General features: G+C 44.3%; 1 protein-coding gene and 1 long non-coding RNA gene across 4 annotated transcripts; one reads left to right on the top strand and one right to left on the bottom strand.

Moving 5' to 3' along the window:
- Positions 1–1,239: 1,239 nt before the first annotated feature.
- On the bottom strand, positions 1,240–22,268 carry TRA2B (transformer 2 beta homolog). 3 transcript variants are annotated; one of them, XM_035334262.1, is made up of 10 exons: positions 22,129–22,260; positions 15,632–15,910; positions 15,243–15,376; positions 11,185–11,347; positions 10,167–10,355; positions 8,626–8,741; positions 7,315–7,398; positions 3,332–3,394; positions 2,501–2,574; positions 1,240–1,648 (listed from the first exon to the last, which is right to left on the bottom strand). In XM_035334262.1, the coding sequence occupies exons 4-10, from the start codon at positions 11,215–11,217 to the stop codon at positions 1,638–1,640; spliced, it is 570 nt and encodes a 189-aa protein (XP_035190153.1). In that variant the 5' UTR covers positions 11,218–11,347; positions 15,243–15,376; positions 15,632–15,910; positions 22,129–22,260; the 3' UTR covers positions 1,240–1,637. The 3 variants fall into 3 exon arrangements, with proteins under 3 accessions (XP_035190153.1, XP_035190152.1, XP_035190155.1); XM_035334261.1 differs by lacking the exon at positions 15,632–15,910 and having other exon boundaries at positions 22,129–22,268; XM_035334264.1 differs by lacking the exons at positions 15,243–15,376; positions 15,632–15,910 and having other exon boundaries at positions 22,129–22,253.
- LOC118171281 lies at positions 7,017–7,279 on the top strand. The gene is made up of 2 exons (XR_004753141.1): positions 7,017–7,137; positions 7,177–7,279. It is a non-coding gene; the product is annotated as an uncharacterized LOC118171281 (long non-coding RNA).
- Positions 22,269–24,212: the final 1,944 nt, after the last annotated feature.

The raw sequence follows: 24,212 nt of genomic DNA, 5'->3' as shown, positions 1-24,212 counted from the left end.
TAAAACATTAGATCATAGATCCAACTGCATAGACGTACTATGCAGTAAGATGGTATTTGCCCAGTCTTTTAAAAATGATAACTTAATAGCTGAATACCAAAATGAGTGATCCAGTGCCAGTTTTTAAAATGGAAAAAATAACCTTTTTTTAATTATTAAATGTCTACGAGGAACCTGAAATTCCATTTGTCTTTCACAGGACAGCAAATAATTGGTTGTCCCTAAGAGAAGTTGGGTATAGCTCAGATGCTATGCACGTACTTGCTGAATTAAAGCCTTTGGTTTGTGTTAGGTTGACAGGACTACTAGAGCAGCTCCCACAGGTTACACGTTTCTGAGGGAGTATGACAAGCTTACGGTAATAAATCTTACCGCTTAAATCCTGACATGCAGTGGCTTTGGTGGCACTTCTCTTTCTCACTGAGTACCAGCACAGCAGTTCATACAGCCATGTTTTGTGCTCTTAGAAGTAAAAGGAAGACTGTGGGAACAAGGTTCTGATCATGGATCCTCTCCTCTGGTGCAACCTCCATATGAAAGCCTTCGCTCAGTAGCGCTTAAAAGGAATCCAAACGAGGACAAGCGTGAGAGCCAGTCACCTGCACTACCAGGCTGAGGGAAGTTCTAGTTCAACAGTGCTCCCAACCCTCAAATGTAATTTTCATGCAAGTGTGTGATGATCATGAATCCAAGTAAGCAAGAAGGGTACATCTGACTACTGTAAGGAGAAAGCTGGTAGGAAAGCACCACTTGAGTTACATTGCATCCAGCATTCTACTCACATATGCAGATAAAGATGTACTTCTTAAAAGGACAACTGTTGGTGAAGAAGTGAAATCTAAGTAGTCTAAATGTTATGACACTGCCTTTTGCAAATGTATGGTTAGCTACTTCCAAAGACAACCTCCCCCATTTCTGAGGGCTCCTTACTTAAAGGTCTGTATAAAGAATCTCACGGCTCACCCACCTCAAAGCTCAGCAGCATTAATTTGAGTTTGCAAGAAGTCTTGCTCCATGTCTATCTACAGTGTGACTGAACGATGTTTCTTCCTCCTGCTACAAGTTTCATATGGAAGTCTCTACGCCCTGCATTTACAGACCTGAAGGCATTACACCTAGAAAGCAATTACCCAACAACACAAACAGTGTGAATTTTACTTCTGGACTTTTTGCTATGGTTATGGAATACCATGTAAGTGTAGTAGTTCCCTTTCAATACATAGACTTGGAAAAAGTAGGAAAAAAAATCAAACTTCTTTTTATTTTATTTTTCACTTTTTGAAAGCATTTTACACAGGTTTTGATCTTCAGAATACCTTGGAATCAGTAGAAAAAACTAACTGAACAGTTTGTCTTTACAATAGAAACCTTTCAGGAGTCAAAATTGAGACTAAAAAAATACATGCAAAACATACTCCTTTCAAAACACAACTTGAAACGAAGCACCAAACTACACAAATATGCAGAATGAAACAGCATTTAACATCACAGAAGTAGTCTTCATAAAAGGTGTAAAAGTCACCTATTCACTAGGCACTGTTCACTTGTTTAAACAGAAGAGACAATAAAAATATTGTCCACAAACTTGCAATTTCAACTCAAAGGCTGTAGCTAGAAATTCCTCTACATGTCATGCTTTAATAGCGACCTGAAAAAAAAAAACAAACAATATATACAATTAGACTTCCAAGTATCAATAGATTTTACAAGTTCCATGTCTAACTTTAGAGACGTGCCTCAAATCTGCAAATTCGAGTGCCCAGTGATTTGTCTACGACAAAGTACGACATCAGTACTCTTCTGTCAGTAAGTTCCTTCCAGAAGAAAAAGCCCAGTTGACATCATATATGCACAGGGCTGACGTTTCGTGTGCAATACACACTGTAACAGGGGCTGGAGCCAGTTTCCCCATGTATCAGGAAAAGCAGTTACACTTGTTTTCATCTGGACACCAATAGTAAATATGAGAACAGAACCTATTTATTCAGGGTGTATCCATTACAAAGGGAACATGCTAGGAATGCTATTGTGTTTTATTAACTTTCTGCAAAAACGCAGCTTTATCCTTCATGCAAATAAGCAATTTGGAGAAGAGCACCGTTTAGATCCCAGATTGAGTTAGCCTTCTCTTCAGCAACTTGTCAGGAATTTTAGTTCCAGTATCAGAACCTGCAAGGACCGACAATTTGGCTTTGCTGTCCTAGACGTAACCAAACTGTCAACCTGCTACAAAGTGCTGTCCTAACGGGGTTCCCAAGAAAGAATTGCTACCTCAGACTTTTTTTTCCTTAAATAAAAAAAGTGGTATTACCTAGTTTATTTTGTTGCAAACTAAATATTTGTTCTGCCCTCAAGGTTGCCAGTTGCTCAATGAAACTTTAAAGTGAACTGTGGTTCAAAAAAACCCAACCACACTGAAGTTATTAGGGGATAGAAAAGCTCTAAGGAAGTTCAGGCAAAGGGGAAATTTGCTTTTGACATGAGAGCTGTAACTACTCACGTGGTGAATAGGATCGAGATCTGGATCGAGATCTGTAGCCCCCTCGACTGTAATATGGGGATGGTGATCTCCTCCTGTGGAAAGAAGAAACAGAAACAATCCCTTCGTTAAAGCCTGTGGCCGGTGAGTGGTAGCAGCTTTTAGTGGGTATCTCTCAATCCTGCTATCAGGAGTGTAGTTGAGGAAGCTAACGAGCACATAAAGAGCTGATCGACATTTATACTGGATAACAGAGCAAATATTCAAATTTTCTTACCTTTTTTTTTTGATCAAGCAGCCAGATTAATACTACTTTTGACTAATAAAGGAAATATGCTCTCTTGTGTTCCCATCTGACTGTGTCCAAGTGTTGTGCTTCAACCCAAGAGCATCCCAAAGAAGCAGAATAAGCCAAATCACACCTTAACTTTTAATTAGAAGTACTTGTTCTAGATGAAGAGTTGATCTGAATAGCACTCTCTGCTGCCACCTCCCAAATCCCACCCTCAACTCTACAATACTCTTCCAATTCAGGGAAAAGTTTTGCATTTTCTTGCCCGTTTCCACTAAACCCCTAAATTGTCATTCAAGAAAACCATTCAGGACATTAACTTCTTGGCATAGATCACATTTTCCTGTGCAAAGCTGCACTAACGTGACCCTGTACTAACCTCACCCCTTTACATAATGACGAGGGAGCCTTTGAAATGAATTGTACTGCTCACTGCAAAGTGGCAAGAATTCAGCAGCCACCCAACTGCTGTGTGTTTGTAGCTGGATTCAAACATCCCCCAAGTACCATATATGAGTTTCTCTATAGTTTACCAGACACCAAAAGCTTTCCTGTTGTACCTGTAGAACTGATCCCTGTCTTGAACAGCTCTCCATCCTCCTCCTCCGCCACCACCTCCTCCTCTGCAAAGACAAAGCAGATCGATTTTAAAAATTTATAAAATGAAATAATAAAAAGATTGCCATACAAGCAAAAGTATTGTCAAATACAGGAAAATGATGTGAAGACAAGAAAGCATCTGGTACCTACACCAGACAAAGTTACTTCCTTGTTACGCTCATGAGTTGGCTGAATTCAGTGGGAAGGAAGAGTTCAGAGAGGACTCACGCTCAGCTGACCAATGCTGTATTTTACAACGGCACACTCTCCAACGAGCAGCAGTTTGAGATTGGTACAGAGCCTTCGCTTCTAAGAGCATTCCTGTTCTCAGATGCTCACCCATTCCAAGCAAGCAATTTTTTATTTTATTTTTTTTTTAAAGCAGTGAGATCAGTTCACTGTCCTGAGGAAACACGAGCAAGTTGATTTCAAGGTTGAGGCAATGGCAAAGGAGACACCCTGATGTTTTAACACTTCACTTGATCGCGCTTAAACAAGGGCATCTTCAAAACAGAGGTAAAACTTCTCACGTAGAAGTTGCACAGAACTGAAACAATAGACTGTAATATTGAACGGTATTTAGTGGCTGGTCCAGTGACTCCACAGATTTAGATACAGCTAAGCACTACTGGGAGGAGGCTGCATCAAGCTTGCATTACAGAACAGGGATGACCACCACAGATGGCTCACAGCAGCTCAAAAAGGCTGTCATTTTAAGACAGAAAAACCACCACGTTTCCAATCAGCAGGTCTATTTTACTTTGTTTCTTTTTTTTTTCCTCCAGAAGTCCTCCCTCCCCATTTGGTAGATAGCCAGTGTGCATACTTCTTAGGTTATTCTTCAGTTTACAGACACTTTTCCAGACAAGACTAAGCAACCCTCAGCAACATGGGGAAAATTATGGGGAAATTAAAGTTTTAGTATGAGAACTCTGTCCTGAAAATGCCCTTAAGGCTTCTCTACACAGCAGGCGAGGAAGAAAGAAAATGCAAAGTAATTGTTACCAATTGATTTTCCAGGGTGCAGAGTACACAACAGATTTTAAGTTTATATATCCCCTAGACCCTTTCCTATTAAGGGAGCACCTATGGCATATCGTAAATTCATTGAGGTTGGAGAAGACCCCTAAGATCACCTGCTCCAACCTTTAACTTCGCACCGCCAAGTCCACCATTAAGCCACGGCACTAAGCTCTACATCTACACATTTTTACGTGCAACACTACTCTTCTCTTTCCTTCAAATGACCAACACCTGCAGGGTAAGAAGTAGGTATTTAACTGGTACAGACCATGGCATTTGTCAAGTAGCCACATGATCTGTGGCTCATTTTCACTATTTCTGTATCTGCTATATTTCAACACCTGCAGTATCAATATCCAAGAAGACAAAGTTTCTGCAGGAAGCTTTAACAAGATTTTTTTTTCAGGAAATGGCAATCATTCTCGCTGGACCTGTCAATACTCTTGAGTATGTCTAACCCAAAGCCCTAATTCACACAACAGACACAGGACGGGAGAGCACACAGGAAGGTCAGAACATCGCCTGGGGCACGACTGCCTCACAGAGCTGAACCAAAGCATAGCCATGAATTCTGATGCACTACACAAGCTAGTACACTAACTGAAGCAGTCCATCTTCTCTCATCACTTATTACTAGCCTGCTTTTCCTCTCCGAATCCACATCCTCCTCACTATCAGTCGTTCCCTCACTATCAGTCTCTGCAACTATGCTGACTAGCACACACCCAGAAGTGAAGTAATTCAAACTTCTGATGATGCTTTACAGAAATCCGAGCCACAATTCACCATCGGGGATAACAAAAGGTAACACCTGGTAACGGAACACTTTTGTCATACCATAACTTCAACAAACAGATTACATTTCAAGAACACACAAGCAACAAACAGCAGATTTCTAGGACAGCCAGTAAACCTTGACCAACCAAAAGATCCATACCATGAAATGTAAAAAAAAAAAAAAAAAAAAAAAAACAGCACAGAACTCTCTGCAGACACTTCATAGATGCACACCTTTTGATGCTCCTTATAGGCCTTTACCATGTTGATAGGTTTACATCAATCCCCCACTGGGGGAAAAAAAAAAAAAAAAAAAGGAAAACAGGAGAAGCAAGCTAGAAGCCCCACGTAACAGACTGTTCAGACGACTTTGTTGCAAGACACGTTTTCTGTTCCCCAGCATTTTGGGGAGCTGCTTCACGCAATGTCCTAAAAATAATGAACTGAAATCCAGCAGGTAAATTAAGCATGATAGCAGTAGCTATCCTGGGCAAGTTTTTGCACCTAGTGCCCTGAAATAACAGGAAGTTTGGTCAAAGATACACTTTTGTGTCACAGCTACTTCACGAAAGCCTACATACAACAGTTGGCAAGGCAAAACCATTAAGTCTTGGTGTATGCTTAGTCAGATTTATCCTGCTACAGTTCTCCAAACCACTCAAAGCTGCTGACACAGTAGGGAAATGGACAGAAGCAGAAAATACCGTGTTCCCAGAGCCGTGAGCGGAACACTTGTGTCTCCTGCATTCACTGCAATGAGGTGGAGCACCCCTCCCTGCCTCCAGCAGGGCTGGATCACCTGAAGAAGCAAGGCCCCTGCTTTAAATCAGAAAAGCAAGGCAGGGAGGTGAGAAACAGAAGCAATGGCTAAAGGTAAGAAGAAAAAGCGTCTGAAAGTAGAAGGAGGGGAAAGAAGGGACAGCTGCCCTGAGTAATGGAGGATCACCGTACAAATACCAATGTAAGCATACAGAATATATTTCTTATACACGTAGGTAGGGGCAGAAGAGCACACAATGCTAGGAGGATCACAGAATTGAGTATTTTCATCGTCTTTGAGGTGTAATAGGATAACACAATTCAAATGCACACATCTCCAATGCACTGTTGTCAGCAGGCAGAGGTCACAAACGCACCCAGTGCCAACGCATTACAGCTAGCCCAACAGCTCAGTACTGCTACATGCGCTGAATACAGGTCCCGCAGCCATTTAAACTGACACTCTGCTTAAACATTGGGCAATTACAGATAGAAAAAGTGAATTGTCATCTTGCTGTCTGACTTAATAGCATCCCAGTCAAATTCTGGGAATTTCACATGGGACAAGCCCGTTTGGCAGTGAAAATGGAGAATGCTGAAGATAAGCTAGCTCTATCTCCAAAACCAATTAAGTACCAACCGCATTTTCAACAGATTCTGTACTACCTTCACTAACCTTCTGACAATGTGTTGCCACCTGCCCATTCACACCTCTTTTGGTGAAGCTAGCTACTGTTGAACACTTAAGTTTGCACTGAAGACACACAGAAGTAAGATATTCAAGTTCTTTAAGTAGATCATCTACACACAGCCTGACAAGAGTATGCTAAAAAAAAAGGCTTTCTCATGAAAACATCCAGTATAGAACAGGTAATTTTCCAACTTCTGATTCCTCCTTTTTGGCAAGGCTTGAGGTGTCCATTGTTAATAGGGGATACTGGTATCCACTGAAACATCCTACTTTTTGTCTACTATGCTCACAAAGTAATTTGGCATTATAACACAAACTCTAATATTAATGAGCACCTGTATTCCCACCATTTTAATTGTAACGGAGGAATCAACAAAGAATTATTTTAAAAAATGAGTACAGAGAATGTTACTTTGTTTTTCAATACTTACTGCTGATTGGAAAAAGCATTATGGACTAACTCTTGCTAAACAGCATAAACTGTATCTCCGACCAATCTCATTTGTACCAAGTAGCGTTCTTGGTAAAGATCTTGTTCTCATTTGTACCAAGTAGCGTTCTTGGTAAAGATCTTGTACGAAGAAACTACAATTAAGATGAGCCTAAGAACATATTGGCATACTTCTAGAGGTAGAAACGTAGACGAGAAAGCACAGTTTAAAAAGTAGTTCAGAATGACAAATATTGCCTCACCTATATGATCTGCTGTAATAGTCACGATCATCATATCCTCTATCATATCCTCTGTCATAGTAATCTCGTCGTCGAGAGCTGCCACTACAAGTAATGGAAGAGAATCACATTTAATAAAATATAAAACATTGTTTGCAGTGCATTCAGTCAAGTACACACCATTTTAACTGGCTGAAATTACTACCTCCTGTCCTCACAGTTTAAGTGGCAGCTGAGTGTTTCCCATCTATGCAGATGGAAACAGATCTACTTAAATCATTGCTTTTTAAAATGCTTGAATTTAGGACTGCTACTTTCCTCCTTGTCTGAAACCTCTTAACCTTTGGATATTGCAGGCACATGAGGAATTCCATTCTATGGCAACTCTTCATTCACTTTTAACTCTCAGAAAGCTTATTTTAGAAGAACTTCTCTAATAAAAAAAAAACTTACAGCATCAATACAACATCAGCTACACAGCCACCAATACCATAAGCTGAGTCTTGGGAAAACAATTGGGAAACCACTTGGGAAAACAACTCGCATTCTTGGAAACTTCGTCAAATGTTTACACTTCGGATAGGGTAAACTGCAAAGCTGCACAATAGTATTTGTTGATGTACTCTCGAAAACTAGAGCTTGCAAAGCCATTAGCATTTGAGAACACGTAGGGGAACATCCATTAATCAGAAACAACTTGAAATAGTTTAGAAATTAACAAAGATTCTTACTGCAGACTTATATGTTTAGATAACTCATGTTTTGGCATAACTAATGAACACAGGTTTCTGCTTATTGCAATCCAGACTGACACTACATCAGTCTCTGACAAGCGCTATATAAATTAACACCTTAGAACTAAAGAGTAGAAAGATGCATATTACTACTGATAGCAGCCCGTGTGCATTTTTCCTTTTTAAAAAGAATCTCAAGAACCTCTTTCATCAGCTGAGTTTCTAGTTTTCTGATGCTTTGCCAAACAGCCACACCAGTGTTAGCACAGCTCTTCCTAAGTAGACTTGTTAAAAATACGATTAGGCATCGACAATTCTTGTATTTTACCTCCCAGTACTGAAACATCCACCTACTTCGCAGCATGCAAGCCAGAAGCAAGGATATGTTCTTCTTGTACCAAACTACATGTAGACGCTAACTTTCGGAAGAGCACACTAACGTAAAACCCTGATAAACTAGGAAAAACACACAGAAACAGGTCTCAAAGGAATATATACAAGAGGTGTTCTGTGGGTTTTATTTAATTTTAAATCACAGGACACAATATAACCTGTCTCTTATTGTTTTAGGAAAAAATAATATCAGGAGGTAACTTACTAAGTTGGTCTTCCCATGTAGATTCCAGGGGTAGGTGTGTGAGGTCTTTTTGTAATGGAGAAGTCTACCCGGATTCTTCTTCCATCCAGCTCCATTCCATTGGCACGTTCCTTTGCCTAAGCAGAGATAAAAATACAATTAGCTGTAGGTATGAACTTTAGTACCAACACACGTTCCTAGCCACTGCATGAAATATTTAGAAAGGCCTTAGAAGAGCTCAGTTAAGACCCAAGCCTAAATTTCACATATGCCCTGTACTTAAATACCGAACATAAACTTAAGACATTCTAACCAGCTGGATATACGCCTCAGTAATTACTTAAAGGTGACTTACATTGCATGAAATGCCTAAGAGGAACATAATTTACCAATTGTTTCACTAACTGTTTCTAACATGATTAAGAGGAGCCTTTGAAAGTGCTTGTGTGGGGAAATTGTAACTACTCCAACATGGAACATTAAATATAGAATATACTTAGAAGTTAAAAGAGCACTGATACGTTGACTTATTTTTTTCCCCTCAAAGACATTCTCAAAATCTACCATATCCCTGAATACAGTAATATTTGAGCCCTAAGCAAACACGAAGTAAAAAGCCTGAAACCACTGTTTTTTCTGCCAAGTAGCATAGCCTACATTCAAAGCTTCAACCTACCATGGAAGTCTTTTTTTTTTTTTTTTTCCAAATTCAGCATAAAAGACACTCCAGATGGTAAGAATTGGAACTCGTGCAGAAGATAAACCTAATCAGAGCCCACACACACGGTGCCATCCAAGGCAGGCCTGAGAATAGAATCGTATTCCCCCTCCCCTGTCTGTTCCGTAGCACTTGTAAGCACAGTCGATAATCTATTATGTGGTATCGATACCACGTGGATTCACCCAGTCCCTTAGGGTTTCCAGCAGTCACTTGCAGAGACCAGGAATGCCAGAAGTATTTGCCTGGCCTTTTATTTTCATAAAAAACTTCTTCCCCCCCTTTCCTTCTGAAGCTGTACATAGGTCAGCAGGATGCATGCTAAAGCTCCTGCAGGGCACCTGAGCGTTTGAGAACTGTGCAGTATCAGTCTGGTGCACTCTGAGCAGTAATACTAAACAGAGGGTCACATGGAGCTTGGAAAGAACTTCCATCTCATAATTTGAAGAGAACATGTGTTTCTATTTTCTTTTTTCTTGTTGGCACAGTTTGCACCATGCTAGGCTGAAGATTGCTTTTGTGACTTATACAACAACTCAGCCTGCACTGGGACCAGAATTCATGCCCTTTCCCTGTTTCCTCTGGTACAGGAAGATATCTTTTGAACCAAGACACTGACATTTATTATGAGGTGCGAAGTGTTTTTTTTTAGGCCCTGAGAAGGCAGGGAAGATAAGATACTGTGACATTAGCTTGCATTATGATCATTTCATCTAGCCAAAGAGATTAGCGCAAAAGGTTCCTATGCCACTTTAAAGGTCGAACAGAGAGCTCTCCTAGGCTACATCCTGGGACAGAACATACATCCCAGCAAACATTCCAGACAGCCCACACCCCAACCTACTTCCTTAGCATCCTCAACGTTTTCAAAGTACACAAATGCAAATCCTCTCGAACGCCGCGACTGCTGATCATACACAATGGAAACATCAGCAATTGGACCATACTTGGAGAAAACTTCTCTCAGGTCTCGTTCCGTGGTGTACAGGCTCAACCCAAATACACCAAGACAACAGTTTGGGTCAGGGTTTGCCTAAGAGAAGAGAGAGATCAGAATAAAAATGCTTGCATTTGCAACACGTGGTATTTTACAAACTTGAGTCCCTCAAAATATCAGCAAAAACACACTGATTAGACTGAGGTTGGATTAAATTGCAAGTATACACTTCTATTATAATAAAACCTACAGATATACAAGCCCCCTTTCACAGAAATACTTCGCATTTCTCAGAGTCCTGTGCCAACTATAGTGAGAACACCAAAGTTACCGTACTTGAAGTCTTCTCTTCATATAGAGTGGGTGACTACTGACTATGGACACAGAGAAGCGCCTGGATCACATCTTTGTTTTAGCTATCACTTGCCCCCTCACTTTAGAATGAAATACATTGCTTTCCATCAACTGAGACTCTCAGCAGCTAAAATCAAGCTGGATGGCATGCTCTCACTTAATAAAGAGACCATCAAGACAGCTTTTATTAAAAGATTCAAGTTTTCCAGCCTTTCTCAAGTAAAGTCAAGTGATCCTCCCTCCTAATTCTACCTCTGCCCTTCACTGTATACATCTGCTCGTTTATTACAGCACGTATCCTGACATCAGCCTGCACTGGTACCACTTCTAAAGGCATCTGTTACACAAAACAAAGAACAGACACAACAAACCTACTCACCCCACAATCCTAGGCAAACTTACGAAGATCCAAAGTTTACCAAAAACCAAATGACAATTAACCTCACCAATATCTTTTAAATAGTGCAGGAGGCAGAATGATTTTGTGGAAAACCCCACGGAATGAATGCAGTGACTTCAAGACGTACTCAAGCCTGTTTACACCTCCTCCTCTCCTCTGTAGCATACATACCCTGTTTCCAATGTGGCGCCTGCGAGTAGACATGGGGGAATGGCTGTGACTGTGTCGTCGCCGATAATCCCGACTGTATGACCTACTTCTGGATCTCCTGTGAGAGCGGGAACGAGAGCGTGACCTTGTGTAGTGTCTACGGGAACTCCTCCTTGATCTAGATCTGAGAAAAAGAATAAAAGGTAGTGTTTTTTCCCTTCAAAAATAACACAGATATTCACAAAGTCTAAACAGCCATTTTCTAAGAACCTGTGGTAGGTACCACACAATTAAGAAGTAATCAATTCAGTCACTAATCTCAAGGACTGACCACTCAATCTTTACAATTAGACTACTGCAGATGCTCTAGAAGGCATCTACTGCAAAACAGTAAACTCAACATCCACTTCAATTAGCTTTTAATTCTTCATCAGCTTCTAACTTTCTAAGGAGGATATCTGGGTTTGAAACAGTATATGCTTTGAACACCCACAGCATTTACAGTAGCGTCTAAGTAAAATTAAAATAGCTGAGAGAGTTCTCTCTGAAAGACTTAGCAGAAAAATGGAACAAGAGTAAACAGTAAGTATGGCTTCACATCAAACATGCACAATTGCACTTATTCCAGAATAACACTGCCTTCAGTGACACGGAAAAGCAAATCTGTTTTTGGGGTGCATAATTACAAGCACGGGAATCTGCTATACTCATCTGAAACAGCACCTAAGAGGACTGAAGAAATTAAGTGGTAGTAGGCTTATTTACCTTACGGTATTTCAATAGTTATTTAACATCAGCTGTTCAAAAATGTTTACATGTTCACCCTTCAAGTGTATTTAGGCAAAGGTGCAACTGCTCCCTCATTTTGGCCCACTTCTCTTTGGAAGCGTTCTCTGACAGCACCAGGTCTGTGGAGCTGAGGCCACAAACACTGCAGTTCCTTCTCCTACACCCTCAGCTCTCGCAGCACGGGCAGTCTTTGCTGAAAAGCTGGGCAGGCACAATACTGGAATATTATGCCCGAGAGTGGTCTGCTGTTTGCAGTCACTAATCTGCCTGTCACGCAACCACAAAGAAAGCTGCTGCAAGGCTTAGAAGTACACTAAACAGTTTAATATTCAAAGACTCTTAGTCATAAAACATTAATCTACATACTCCTCTTTACGCCCTAATTGCCTTGCCCCTGTTTGTGGAAGTTGTCTGAGATCAGAGGCCACCGCTGCAGAATCGTGTTTCAGTGAGCCAACCACTGCACCGGCATGAATGCTGCTCTCAACCTGAACCAGTTTCTACTCTCCTGAGCATTTAACAGCTTCTTCCACTGTCAGGTTTTGTCACCAGGTAAGTGTCACCACACAGCCGAACTGCGGGACATACACTCTGTACATCACAGGCCAAAAAAATGCTTTTGACGTCTTCAGAAGCGAGTCAGCTAGTTTTGTCTTCGACCTGAAGCATATACACGCCCCAGAGAAATAACTTCAGCTAGACCCCTTACAACACTTCAGTGTGTAGAAAGAACAAGTGATTTGGGGGAACAAAATTAAAAAAGAAAAAAAAAAAAAAGAAAACTTCCCTGAGGCAGGGAAGACAGTACGGAAAGACAATGAAGAACATAAGCGAAGCTCTACACATGCACAAAGCCACATCTCAGCCTTTGATAAAGAAAGCCTGAAGACAAACACAGAACTGATGTTCCAGGTTACAGTATGCATCCGTTACAATGAACAAAAGCTGGACCCTCCTAATCTAGACCAAACACTGAGAGCAAGGCTTAGTTTAAATAGGAACTGCTTATATTGCTGTCTAAGTGCAAATAATTGTTTAGACTTTATGAACACACAGAACCAGCTGAAGACAACAAGCTTGCACAGGGTTTCCACTATATTGCGGATGAAAACTTCAGTAAGAACAGCTTTGGACTTTTTCGTCACGTATGTCCACACCCCAACTGATAAATACACCAGGACACAGATTTGATCGTCAATCAAAGTTTAATTTATGAAGCTGGTGACTCAGAAATATATTTGCGATGGAAGCTACCACAAAATATGAAAGATCTCACAATGTTATCTCTGGTGAGAGCCAGTTGGGTGACCTGCTCGTGATCACATCCAGATGAGTGATGGCACTGAAAATAGAATCAAGTATATTGGTTCTAAACACATGCCTTGACACAATTCTGCTCAAATCTGCTAACGAATCAATTAACTCTGCAACATACTTTCAGTATTTCCAGCTGCAGGAATTTGCAGGACAGCTGTTAAATGCTCAGGAAGCCATGGTAGTCATAAGCATCTACTGTTCATCGAAAAGCAAGTGCCAGATGCCCGGGTACTATTTAAAGGGGTCCTTGCAAGAGCAAATGATTTGCCTGGTCACTTTAGACTGCAGCCTTTGTGTGTGATTGCACTCCTAGGTAGGCCTGTGGTTATTCGCCAAGTGAGAAGCACAGTGCTGGAAAGACCATGGAAACCCAAGGGGTTATGACTGGGGTGCACAAGGGCATGCTGGATTGTCCTGACTCGCTGGCCACTTTAAAAGGCAAAAGGTTCGCCAAGGAACATGTGTGGTCTCCACCTTTGGAGCTTTTAAAAACTCAACTAGATAAAGCCCTGGGAACAGCACCTGAACCCCCAGCCGACTCTGTCTTGAACACGGGTTTGGGCCAGACTTTTCCTAGGCTGTCCTACTGATGCTAGCAGTTCCAAGCACTTCTTCATTTAACCTGACGTTTGTTCTCCCACTGCAGGGATTGTCAAGTGTATAACCTGACACTTGTGACTGTGCCTGAAATACACTGAAAAAACAAACCCATTTCTCTGCTGTCAAAATTCCTAAGTGTTTACCTTCTCACAAAAGACTTTCAAACTGATCATTTTGATCTTGCGAGCAGGGATAAACACAGCATTCAATACTGTTTTCTATCATGGGTGACTGCATGATGTCTTCCAGAGATGTCATCCTTCCCACACCCTTACCCCCAGGCTTTGCTAAGCCTAATTCAGTGCTCATACACAAAAATGTATTGTGAGCAGCTCAGCTGGAAACCCCACCACAGAAACCCGAGCTTTTTTGGCTGTTTTTTTTCCTCCAAACACTTACGAATGACTAAAGGTGTCATCAACACATTCATTTCCGTAGTCAGCACTGAATTATCTAGACTCTTCAGAAAAAATAACGTCATTCAGCCATTTACAGGCTTTGTTGCCTCTCCATTCATTTCTTTTAAAATTTGTACACCCCTTACACAACACTCCTGTTAAGTCCAACGCTAAGTGGCTAGCAGTGATGTTTATCATCTTATTTTTAGGCTACTGGCACATTTTATGTCCCGGTTAGAAACCTGTTAGCAGTTTCAAGAGAAATCCTGGCACTGCGTACAGTCTGTTTAACAGGTAAGCGGAAGGATTGGTGATACAGTCCGAAAGGCATTTTCATAGCAACCGCTTATGGATCAATGACAGTAATTAAGCTACATTCTCCACGACTTTTCTGAACGCTTAGGAAGCTGTCCCAAGTTTTTCAGCTTGTTAGTTTACAAATTGAATTAATACACATTTAAAGGGTAAGACATGTCAGTTGAAATTCACATTTATTATACTTAACTGCATCTTTCTCATGGAATATACTACTATTCTGGAAGCATCATTGCTCCAGTGAAAAAAAAACCTTTAGATTAAGGTGACCTAAAGTGTAAAATATGCTGACACGCTCATTTATTTTTAGTGCATTGAAAAACTAAGATCTAGAGCTCCTAGCGCTTTACGCTCAGAAACTAGCCTTTTTTTTTTTTTCTTAAAATGAACTTAAAAGGCAGGGCACCTGCACACTACTTTGGCAGAGATACAAGCCTACGTAGCAGAATACCTCTCAGAAAAAGCTGCAGAGAGATCTAGCTCAATAGTTTAGCTTTTCAAATCCAGAAACCACGTGTGCCCCTTTGCATTCCACGTGCACAGATCACCAGGTACCTCTGGAAACAGAAGTGGGCTACAGAAGACTTCAGTTCATCTCTGACATAATAATCCAAAGACAACTGGCTTGCAAGGGGAGGAAGAGGTAAAAAGTAAACTCACCTGGATTCAGATCTGGATCTAGATTTTGACCTGGAACGCCTTGAATCCTCCTTAGATCGAGATCTTGCAGGGGTGTGCCTCCCCGACTTGCCAGACCCATGAGCGCTTCCGCTTCTGGAAGCAGAACGGGATTCCTGCACGCAGATATTGAAAGCCTAATTTGTATACAAGTTCTGGTTTACCTAAGGTCTGTAAACAAGCTCCAGTGAAATAAATGGTAAAAATTCATATCTATGTGTCCGGGCAGTTGGCATTAGAACTGCCTAGATTTTTAAGAAGGTTTTCCCTGGTAGACACTTCTTTACCCTGCATATACTTTTGCTATTAAACAGATAATGCATGCATGTTTAGCAAAATATACAGGGACACATAAACAGACTAGTAATTACTTAGCGTAGTGCTTTCAGATTCCAGATTACTTCTTATCTTAACTTCATTTTTATTCCTTTTCTTCATTCTTCCGTTTCAAATTCTGACTTCTTTCATCTTCCCCACTTCACACAAATTGCTCAATATTCTACCAAGTGGGACTTCTGGTCTGATAATTAGCATGCATTCACTTTCTTTTTTTTCAAATTTCAGCTTCACTTATTCCTGAGCTTCAAATAATTCTCATTTATAAAACTTGTCAAATGGCGACTTCCGCATTTTCCTTCTTCAACATTAACCTTAATAGAAAAAGAACAGGATGAAGAATATTTAAAAACTCCAGGATAAAATCTAGTGCCAAAACTGAAACTAGAAAAAAAATGTTCTGCGGACTTTTACTACATATGCAGTTCAAGAATCGAATCTACCAAATTCCCTATTTTATAAACAGGTTCAGTCAGTTCAGTTTAACTTTAAGCACTAAGCAACTGGATTTGCTATTTATGCCTACATTTAATAGCAAGTGCACAACAGATCAACTGAAGGTCTACTGATCGATTCTAGCATTCGGAAACTCAAATACTTTGTCAACCACACACTTAAACAAAATCAACAAGAAGTGCCGTAAGCCAAGCTAAGTCCCTGCTGCGGCCAGAGACGCCTCGAACTGCGAGGATTTGGAATGCAGAAAGCACAGCATGCTCGGTCTTTCCGCGACTTCATTTGGTGTTATCCTGGGGGCAGCCTTCCAGGCTGGAAGCCCGGTGCGGACGCTGATGAGCACGCTCACGTCTCCGCTGCCCGGGCACATCTGCTTACAGGCGCAGGGCTCGCGCTTCCAAGAGCGAAACCAGACTTCTGTGCAAAGCGCTCGCGCGCTGAGCTGGAACAGCAGCCCTTCTGCTCTATTATGTACTTCTAACGCCTTTGGTGGTGGCCTAACTTAGCGCTTTCAGCTTTTATTTTTATTTTTTGAAGCAGTATAATGCTCAGCTTCAGTCACGTGGCTTAAACGCTTGGCGCGAACGCACTAGGAGGTATTCTTTCAAGAGCTTAGAGGAAATTTAAAATTCAGCAGCAAAAACGTACTTGGTCTTTTTTCTAAGAACGAACAATTCCAAATTCTGTGACAAGTCTGAGCAGGAGCGCTTACCAACAACATCGGACTACCACAATTTCTTCCAAACCACTTGTTTTTATCTCTGCAACATCTCTTAAATCTGAACACTCAACATCACAGGCATTTCAGACTAGCAATTCAGAAATTCATTAGCTAAACCGATATTTAATTGTGCTTAAACCACTTCCATATGACATGCAATCACGTTTAGCTATTCACAGTTGCCTACCACACTACTTGGGGTGGAGGAACTTGCAGGATGGAGCAGATTTTGAATCAATACCGAGAGCAACAGAAATAAAGCAAAGTCGGTCAAGGCCGCGTTCTTTATCAAAACGTGTACGGAAGTGTTTTAAACGACAGCCAGCACACTCAGAAACCCTGCAGAGGGCAGTGCAAGTATTGAGAACTAAGTTACAAGTAACAAGTTTACCCTAAATCCATTACTACCTTCAAAAGGAAAAAAAAAAAAATCCCTGGAGATGAGTTCTGAGCAAACGCATTAAGTTAGCCGTAAGAAGCCTTTAGCACTCCTAAGAGTTAGATAAAGCAAGATTTGAAGAACGGATAAAAACCAGAACTAAGCTGTTGTTCTTTAGAGGAAAACTACTTCCACTCACTAGGCGTAACTCTTGGCAGATTCAAGTTAGGCAGAAGGAGCAATGCCCAAAGACAGAAGCTCTAAGGCTGGGAAGGACACGAGGAACACCTGGTGCTGCGGGAGGGAAGCAGCAGGAAGCACCTTGCCCATGAGCGTGCTGCGGACCCTTTTCAGAGCTTTTAGAAATCAAAAAGCTTTGAAGAAATACAGTGAAGTGGTATTTGCATGAGCAAATGACTGAAGTCTTCACCTCGCTGATAGTTTTTTTTAAAAAAGGATAACCTTTGTTATGTTACGTTGGCATGTGTGCGGAAACTGGATGCCTAGCATCAGAGGAAGGAATTTAGGAAAAACTTGAAGACACCTGTGTGTTAAAACAGAAAATTAAACAGCTGGCTTATTTTCCTCTACCAACTTCAAACTTTACAAATTCTTCCAGGTTTTCAGCTTTCACATTTTGTTTCCGGACCATCCTTCTCCAAAACCTTTACCTTCTGTCCCATTTTACAGGCTTACATCACTTCCTCCTCACCTCCAGCCTCAAAGGGATCTGCCGCACCTGATCTTTTCTGGATATTACAGAGACTGGTAATAGCTCCTGAAGTTTCAAAGCCATTACCCTCCCCACCCTGCCCCCAAGCAAACCTCACCCACCCAAATTTTGTAACACCAGGAGCCTGCAAACCCTGGGCCTGGTGTGTGCCCCACTACACTGATGCCTGCTGAGGGTTCTCACCAGCCTCTCCCACACTTGGCTTGAAGCAGAGAGCAGCTACCATTTGCTTTCGTTCTGAATACCGTGTTTTCCTTCTCTACTTTTTGCTCTTTGTGAATTTTAAGCTTTAAAAAAAGACAAAAAAATTCATGTCATGACACGTGGAAGAAGAGAGATGAAGAACTTTTGTCCCACCTATATGCAAACACTTCTGGAAGCGGATCAAGGCTGGTGCTCACCATTAAGTAGCCGGTGTTTCTAAGCTTGACTATTTGAAGTGCAGATTTTAACAGCCACCAGACCCCTTGATCTTCACCTGCAGCTCTTCCCACTCATCAGGCGTTACTGGAATTCAGGGGGAAGCCCTGAAGCCCAGGGTTGTGGTTTCCAAATGATTCTTTCCATACTTCAGGCATATTAAAAACAGTCTGTAATGCTGCACGGAAGATATTTTAACACCTCTGAGCACATTCGGAAAGACAGGCTACAGTAACCTCTAAGCATGGAAAGCCACAACAGCAGAAAGACTTTGGGGACAGGAGACAGAAGTTTCCATGGGCAGGAGGAGCTGTAAGGTACGTAAATGAGGTCCACGGGTTTGGTTTTTTTTGGGTACTTCTGCAATCTAACTTAACCTCATGGGAATGCAAGTTACAGATTTCAGCTATTTCACAACTTAAGATACAGTCAAATACAAGTATTAGTATGATTTAAGCTAAGTTTATAGGGACTGAGCAATTCCCACTTGTTTTCCACAAGGCAGAGCCCCCCATTATGCATTATCTAACGTGACTGCAGATTTATCCCACATGCTAGGGGGCTAACTTGACACTCGTTCGACCTTGCTAGTACTGAATCTAGCAGCTGATCCAACAAAAAATAACAGCTTCTGCCTCTCACCATGAAGCACACGATCACCAGATCGCTGCTGGGGGCTGGGGATCCGTGTCACGGATGGAAAGCAGAGCAAGCCCTTTTGGCAGCAGCCCGCAGAACAAGAAACACACCAGTGTTCTGCCGAGGCCCCTGTTAAAGCCAACGTATAAACAAGAAGCAGTACTAATGCAAGGTAACTTCAGGGATGTGCCATTCAGTAACTATTATCTACCCCCAAAAGACTCTAAGCAATGCCTAAATGTTTTGATTTAGTGAACGGTTTCCAAGCTCCACCAAAAAAAGATGGGAGGGTGTTCTGGAAAACAGAGCTGATCTAATAGACCCTCGGCGCCAAGCCCGGCCTCCTCCCACGCCAACCCGGTGAGCGGCTGGGTATGCTGAGCTGCCAGGAGAACCACCCCTCTGCAAAAAGCACGCCGTTTTCTGACTGCTCAGGGCACTGAACCGGCCACCAAGAGGTGAGATCCAGTGTCAGCTGATGAAGGAGGTGCATGGAGAAGAACCTCCCCTTTTGGTGGCACCGAGCTATCAATCAGGCTGTTTCCAAACCTGCCCACGCTGCTTCCTTAGGCCACAATTTAGTGCTAGAGGCTGTACTGTCAAAAATGCTGACCAAGTACTTGAAGTAGATCTACAAAATGAGTATTTGTAACATTCAAGTGCTTCTGACCAAGAAGAAAAATGACTACTGTATTAAATCCTTTCTGGTCAGGCAGATACCAAACCATGCCCGCTATTACTAACGCATTCACAGGGTGACACTGGGTAGCTGCAGCTAGCAAATACTCGGAGAAGGAAGACTTTCCTTCAGCCACCCTTCTTTCCAACCTGCCCATGCCTGAACTACAGACGTTTCAGTGAGCCCAAGTATGATGAATAAAAACAGAACTGTCTTTAAAAAGTGGCCATTTCCTTCAGTGCACTGTCAAAAATCCATTATTTGAAGTATTGGCAGCATTGGCTAATTTATGGTTTTCCACTTTTAAAGAAGTTTCCAGAGTTTCATCTCACCATGATGTGTAAGGTGAAAAATAATTTGACTGGGATTTTTTTTTAAGCCTATGCCATAAAGTTGGTTTAACGTTACATTGCCTCCAAAATGGGACATCCCATTACTTGGGATAGCACCTGGTATTTCTTCTTCATCCCCAGTGCTGACATTAGGACTTGTGGCTACATCATCAAGTCAAGTCTGCAAACCAACGCAGCTGGAAAGGGAATCAGAAAAAAAAATTCAGCTGATTCAGTTCCCAGATCTGACTGACCACACAAACAGCAGTACAAGGGAGGAAGCAGGAACACACTTTCAGGAGCACAATTCTTGTTGGCAGCATGGACCTGGAGCAGCTTAACAGGCAGTTGTAAAGTCATCTCCTAGATGATTTACCCAAGCAGTGTTTCTACTCTGCGAAGCGGAGACTTTAGTGCTTCCAGCTTGAAGTAGAAAGCCATTGACTCAGTAAAATATAAGCCTTAACTAGGCAAAAAGTAACCATATGCAACACTGGTGATAATATTCAAAAAGCCACTCCTGACTGGGCTGAAATAGAAAGCCTGTAGCTAAACAGTCCTACCTTTTAGCTTTACAAACACAAGGATGCTGTATACAACTTACCTAGTCATGAATCACAAAAGGTCAGTTACAGAGAAATAACATTCTTCTAAACAAGCAGATGCAGCTTATTTTAAGCCTTGTTCATGGTGAAAATTGTCCACCCGTGATTGTAAAAAAAAGTGCACAAGAGATCAAAAATACAGAAGAATATGGGAACAACGGCTGTCCTATCATCCCCTACAAAATGATGTTTCTAAAACTTTACCATACGGGCTTTTGCATTCATCCTAATTGCAAATACAACGCGGGTTAGCCTGAGAAGCTTTACCAAAGTTAGGCTAGCATTTTAAGCAGGTTTTCAGCCTGACTCACACGACACAAATTAGATCAACTTTTTAAATTAACATGCAGGAATCCATCTTGAGCACATGAGAAGGAATGCTCCCTTCACTGAAAAGGAATCTTCACGTCACTCTTAAAAGCGGTATCACCGAAAATGAGATTCACCGGGGCAGAACAGGCCCGTAGTTGTTCAATGGCAGTCTTTCAGTGTTCAATTCCACCTAGCGTTTTCAGCTTCCAGGAGACTAAGTTTTTCTAGCCTAGCTTCCTTGAAGCAGTACCACTCACATTCTGAGGCTTAGCAGAGTGAATCTGAAGAAGAAAGTGCCACGTTCACCAAAGAAAAGCGCTACAAGGCATAGCGATTTCTCTAAAGGAGTATTATTTGATATTTTAGTAAATTAGTATTTAATATTTTTGAGCACCCTCGTGAAGGTTGGGATTCTCAACTTCCTGTCACCTCCACACCTCCCTCTGATGCTGCAACAAGCTAAAGGACTACAGGCTGATGCTGAGAAGGACAAAGCACAGGAATGACCCCTGCCTGCGCTGCACTCGTGTGTTGTGGTAGGAATTAAAAAAAAATAAATACATCAACAAATTCACTAAGAAGGAACGGCTATAGGCAGGTACACCTGCAGCTCAGCAGGCCTGCGGTATTAGCGGCCAGGCAGCTCCCCGAGGCCCCCCGCTGCAGGCCGCACACCGCCTGCACGCCGCCCGAGCACCGAGCGCCTCCGGCTTCACACCGCGGCTCCGACAGCCTGCGTTTAACGAGAGACCCGGCCACCGGGAGGCGAAGGCGGCGGGTTACGAGCAGGCTGGGGGGCAGCGCTGGAAGGCCGTCTGCCCAGGAGCGGATCACGGGGCGACTGGAGGACGAGGATCCCGGAGGATCCCGGAGGATCCCGCAGGACCCGGGCTCCCGAGCCCGCCGTGCCGCAGGGGGCCGGCCGCGCCACGCTGGCGGCGGGGCAGAGGCGCCGCGGCGGGGCCCGCCCGCCCTCGGCCATTTTGTCCCTCTCGGCGCGCCCGGTCACCAGCCCAAGATGGCGCCGGGCGGCCCCGCCGCGCGCCCCCCTTCCTCCCTCCTTCCCTCCCTTCCCCCCTCCTCCCGCCGGCCGCCATCTTCCCGCGCCGGGCCCCGGCCCCCAGCGGGGCGCTCCCCGCGGCCGCTGCCTCCCCGCGCGGCCCCGCCCAGGCGGCGGGACGGCGGCTCGGAGCGGTGTGTGCGGGGCTGTGGGTGCGCGCGCGGGGCCGGCCGTGCGGCGCGGCTCCGTGTATTACCCGCTCGCCGTAGTTCTGCTCGCCGCTGTCGCTCATGGTCCCGCCGCGCCGCTCCCCAACGCCGCCGCCGCCGCCGCGCCGACACCACCCGACCGTCCCCGGCGCCAGCGCTCTCCGCAGAGGAAGTGACGTGCGACGCGCGCGCGCGCGCCACGCCCCGCCCACCCCGGCGGCCGCTCGGAGAAGCCCCGCCCCCTCGGCGCCCGCCTTGATTAGAAGCCACGCCCCCTCAGTTCCCGCCCCGAATGAAGCTCCGCCCCCTCCCCGCCCGCCCTGAGGAGAAGCCCCGCCCCTCCCCGCCCGCCCTGAGGCGAGGTTCCCCCCCCGTGTGCCCCCCGGCCCCCGGCCATGGCGTTCGTCCCCTCCCGCTCCTTCCCCAGCACCCTCAGCCAGCCAGACGTGCAGCGGGCAGCCTCCAGAGACAGCCCTGTCCCGCAGCACGGCCCGGCTCCGGGGCTCGCTGCTCCTGGGGGGTCGTGGCCGGCGGCTGAGAGCGGGGCTGCCCCCTGCCCCCTGCCCGCCCCCCCGGCTGCCCGGCCCCCTCTGGTCCCAGGCACGGCCGGGATGCCGAAGCGTGACCAGGGACCAGAGGTGGCACACGCTCAGGGGTCCCCTGGCAGCCTGCTGCCTTTAAAATAAACCCGCCTTTCCAGACAGGGTGTTTGTTGCGGGAACGGTTCAAAAATCGCTGTGGTTGCAGGGGGGTTCGTGGAGGAAAAGCACTGAAAAGCGCTTGTTTAGTGCAGGTTTGGGACGGGAACCGGGATATTTCTCAAACACCCACGCGAGGGCAGCACAGCATCACCGCACCTTTGCTCAGCCCTTGAGCCGTTTCTGCATTAAACACGTAGGGGTGCGTCTGCGGGGAAACACAAGCCTCGTCCTCCCTCAGGAGGCCACACGAACCTCTTTTATTCGGCCTCCACCAAACGAGCAACAGGCGGTTGTAAAGCACCATCACCCATCCCTACAGGGACAACGTGGCTCTGCCTGTGCGTCTATCAGACAGGGAGCCCCAAATCGGGCAACTGAGGGAACTGCCACCACTTAAAACGCTGCCCCAGTTCACTGACGTACCCAGCGCTCCGGGAAGCAGAGGGGCTGTGCGAGGGTGGAGGTGTTCGGTACGAAGGGGTGGGTCCCGGCTGGCACCTAGAGCGGCACCCGCAGCTCCACACCCTGCCCATGAAGGCTGAGACCCCCCTCTGCTGCCGCTTCCACCTGGCACAAAAACAACAACCTCTTTTTTCACTTAAACGCGTTTTCTGTGTAGTGAGAGTAGGGATAACGCTGTGCAGCCTGCCATTAAACGGGCCGCAAGGCAGGAAGCTGGACGGCCTGGTGTCTTCCACGGGTGGGCTTTTTGCTTCCGCGGTTATTCACCACACGGATTTAAAAGGCGGCAGCCGGGGGCTCCAGCAGTGAAATGCTAGGCAGCAGAGTGAAGACAGCGATTTGGCTGACGGCGAGCTCTGCTGGGCGGAGAGCAGCTCCGGCTCTGCGGATTTCCAGGTGATGGCTCCTGAAACGCCCAGGGGCTGTTTTTTGATTCAGCTCCCTTTTTATTGCCTTTGACGCTCATGAGAAGAGACAAGCTGGAGGCCGCTCGGCTGCCTTCCCTCTCCCTCCCAGCCCCAGAACATGAAGATGAATATATCAACCGAAGAGGAAGATGAGCGATATTTCCTCAGCTTTCGCTGGTTTAAAGATACCACAGATCTTTTTTAATGCTGCTTCTTAATGGTTGATCACAATGCGTTGCAGTCGTCTGGCCTTGCGGCACAGTCAGTGATACGCCGTGCTGTACATGAGCGGGCCTGGAGGGCTGCGGTCACAGAAAGCCCCCCCAGAGTTTACTGAATCACTGAAAAGCTCACCAAAAACGGTTTTCTCTGTGCGCTGCTTGTAACAAAGGGAAGAAGGAACATCCTGTACTGAGCGGGCAGAGAGAGGCATCTGACACGAGCTGTCATAGCCGGTTAGCATTCAGGAGCATGACCTGGAAACTCTGGGCTGTGTTGAGAAACCGTAATACTCACCCAAAATGCGCAACAGAGGGTTTTGGCTGAAAGCATCTGAATTTG

This window comes from Oxyura jamaicensis, chromosome 9 (genome assembly GCF_011077185.1).
Source record: "Oxyura jamaicensis isolate SHBP4307 breed ruddy duck chromosome 9, BPBGC_Ojam_1.0, whole genome shotgun sequence".
NCBI lineage: Eukaryota > Metazoa > Chordata > Aves > Anseriformes > Anatidae > Oxyura > Oxyura jamaicensis.
This window is presented reverse-complemented; position numbering and strand designations above follow the sequence as displayed.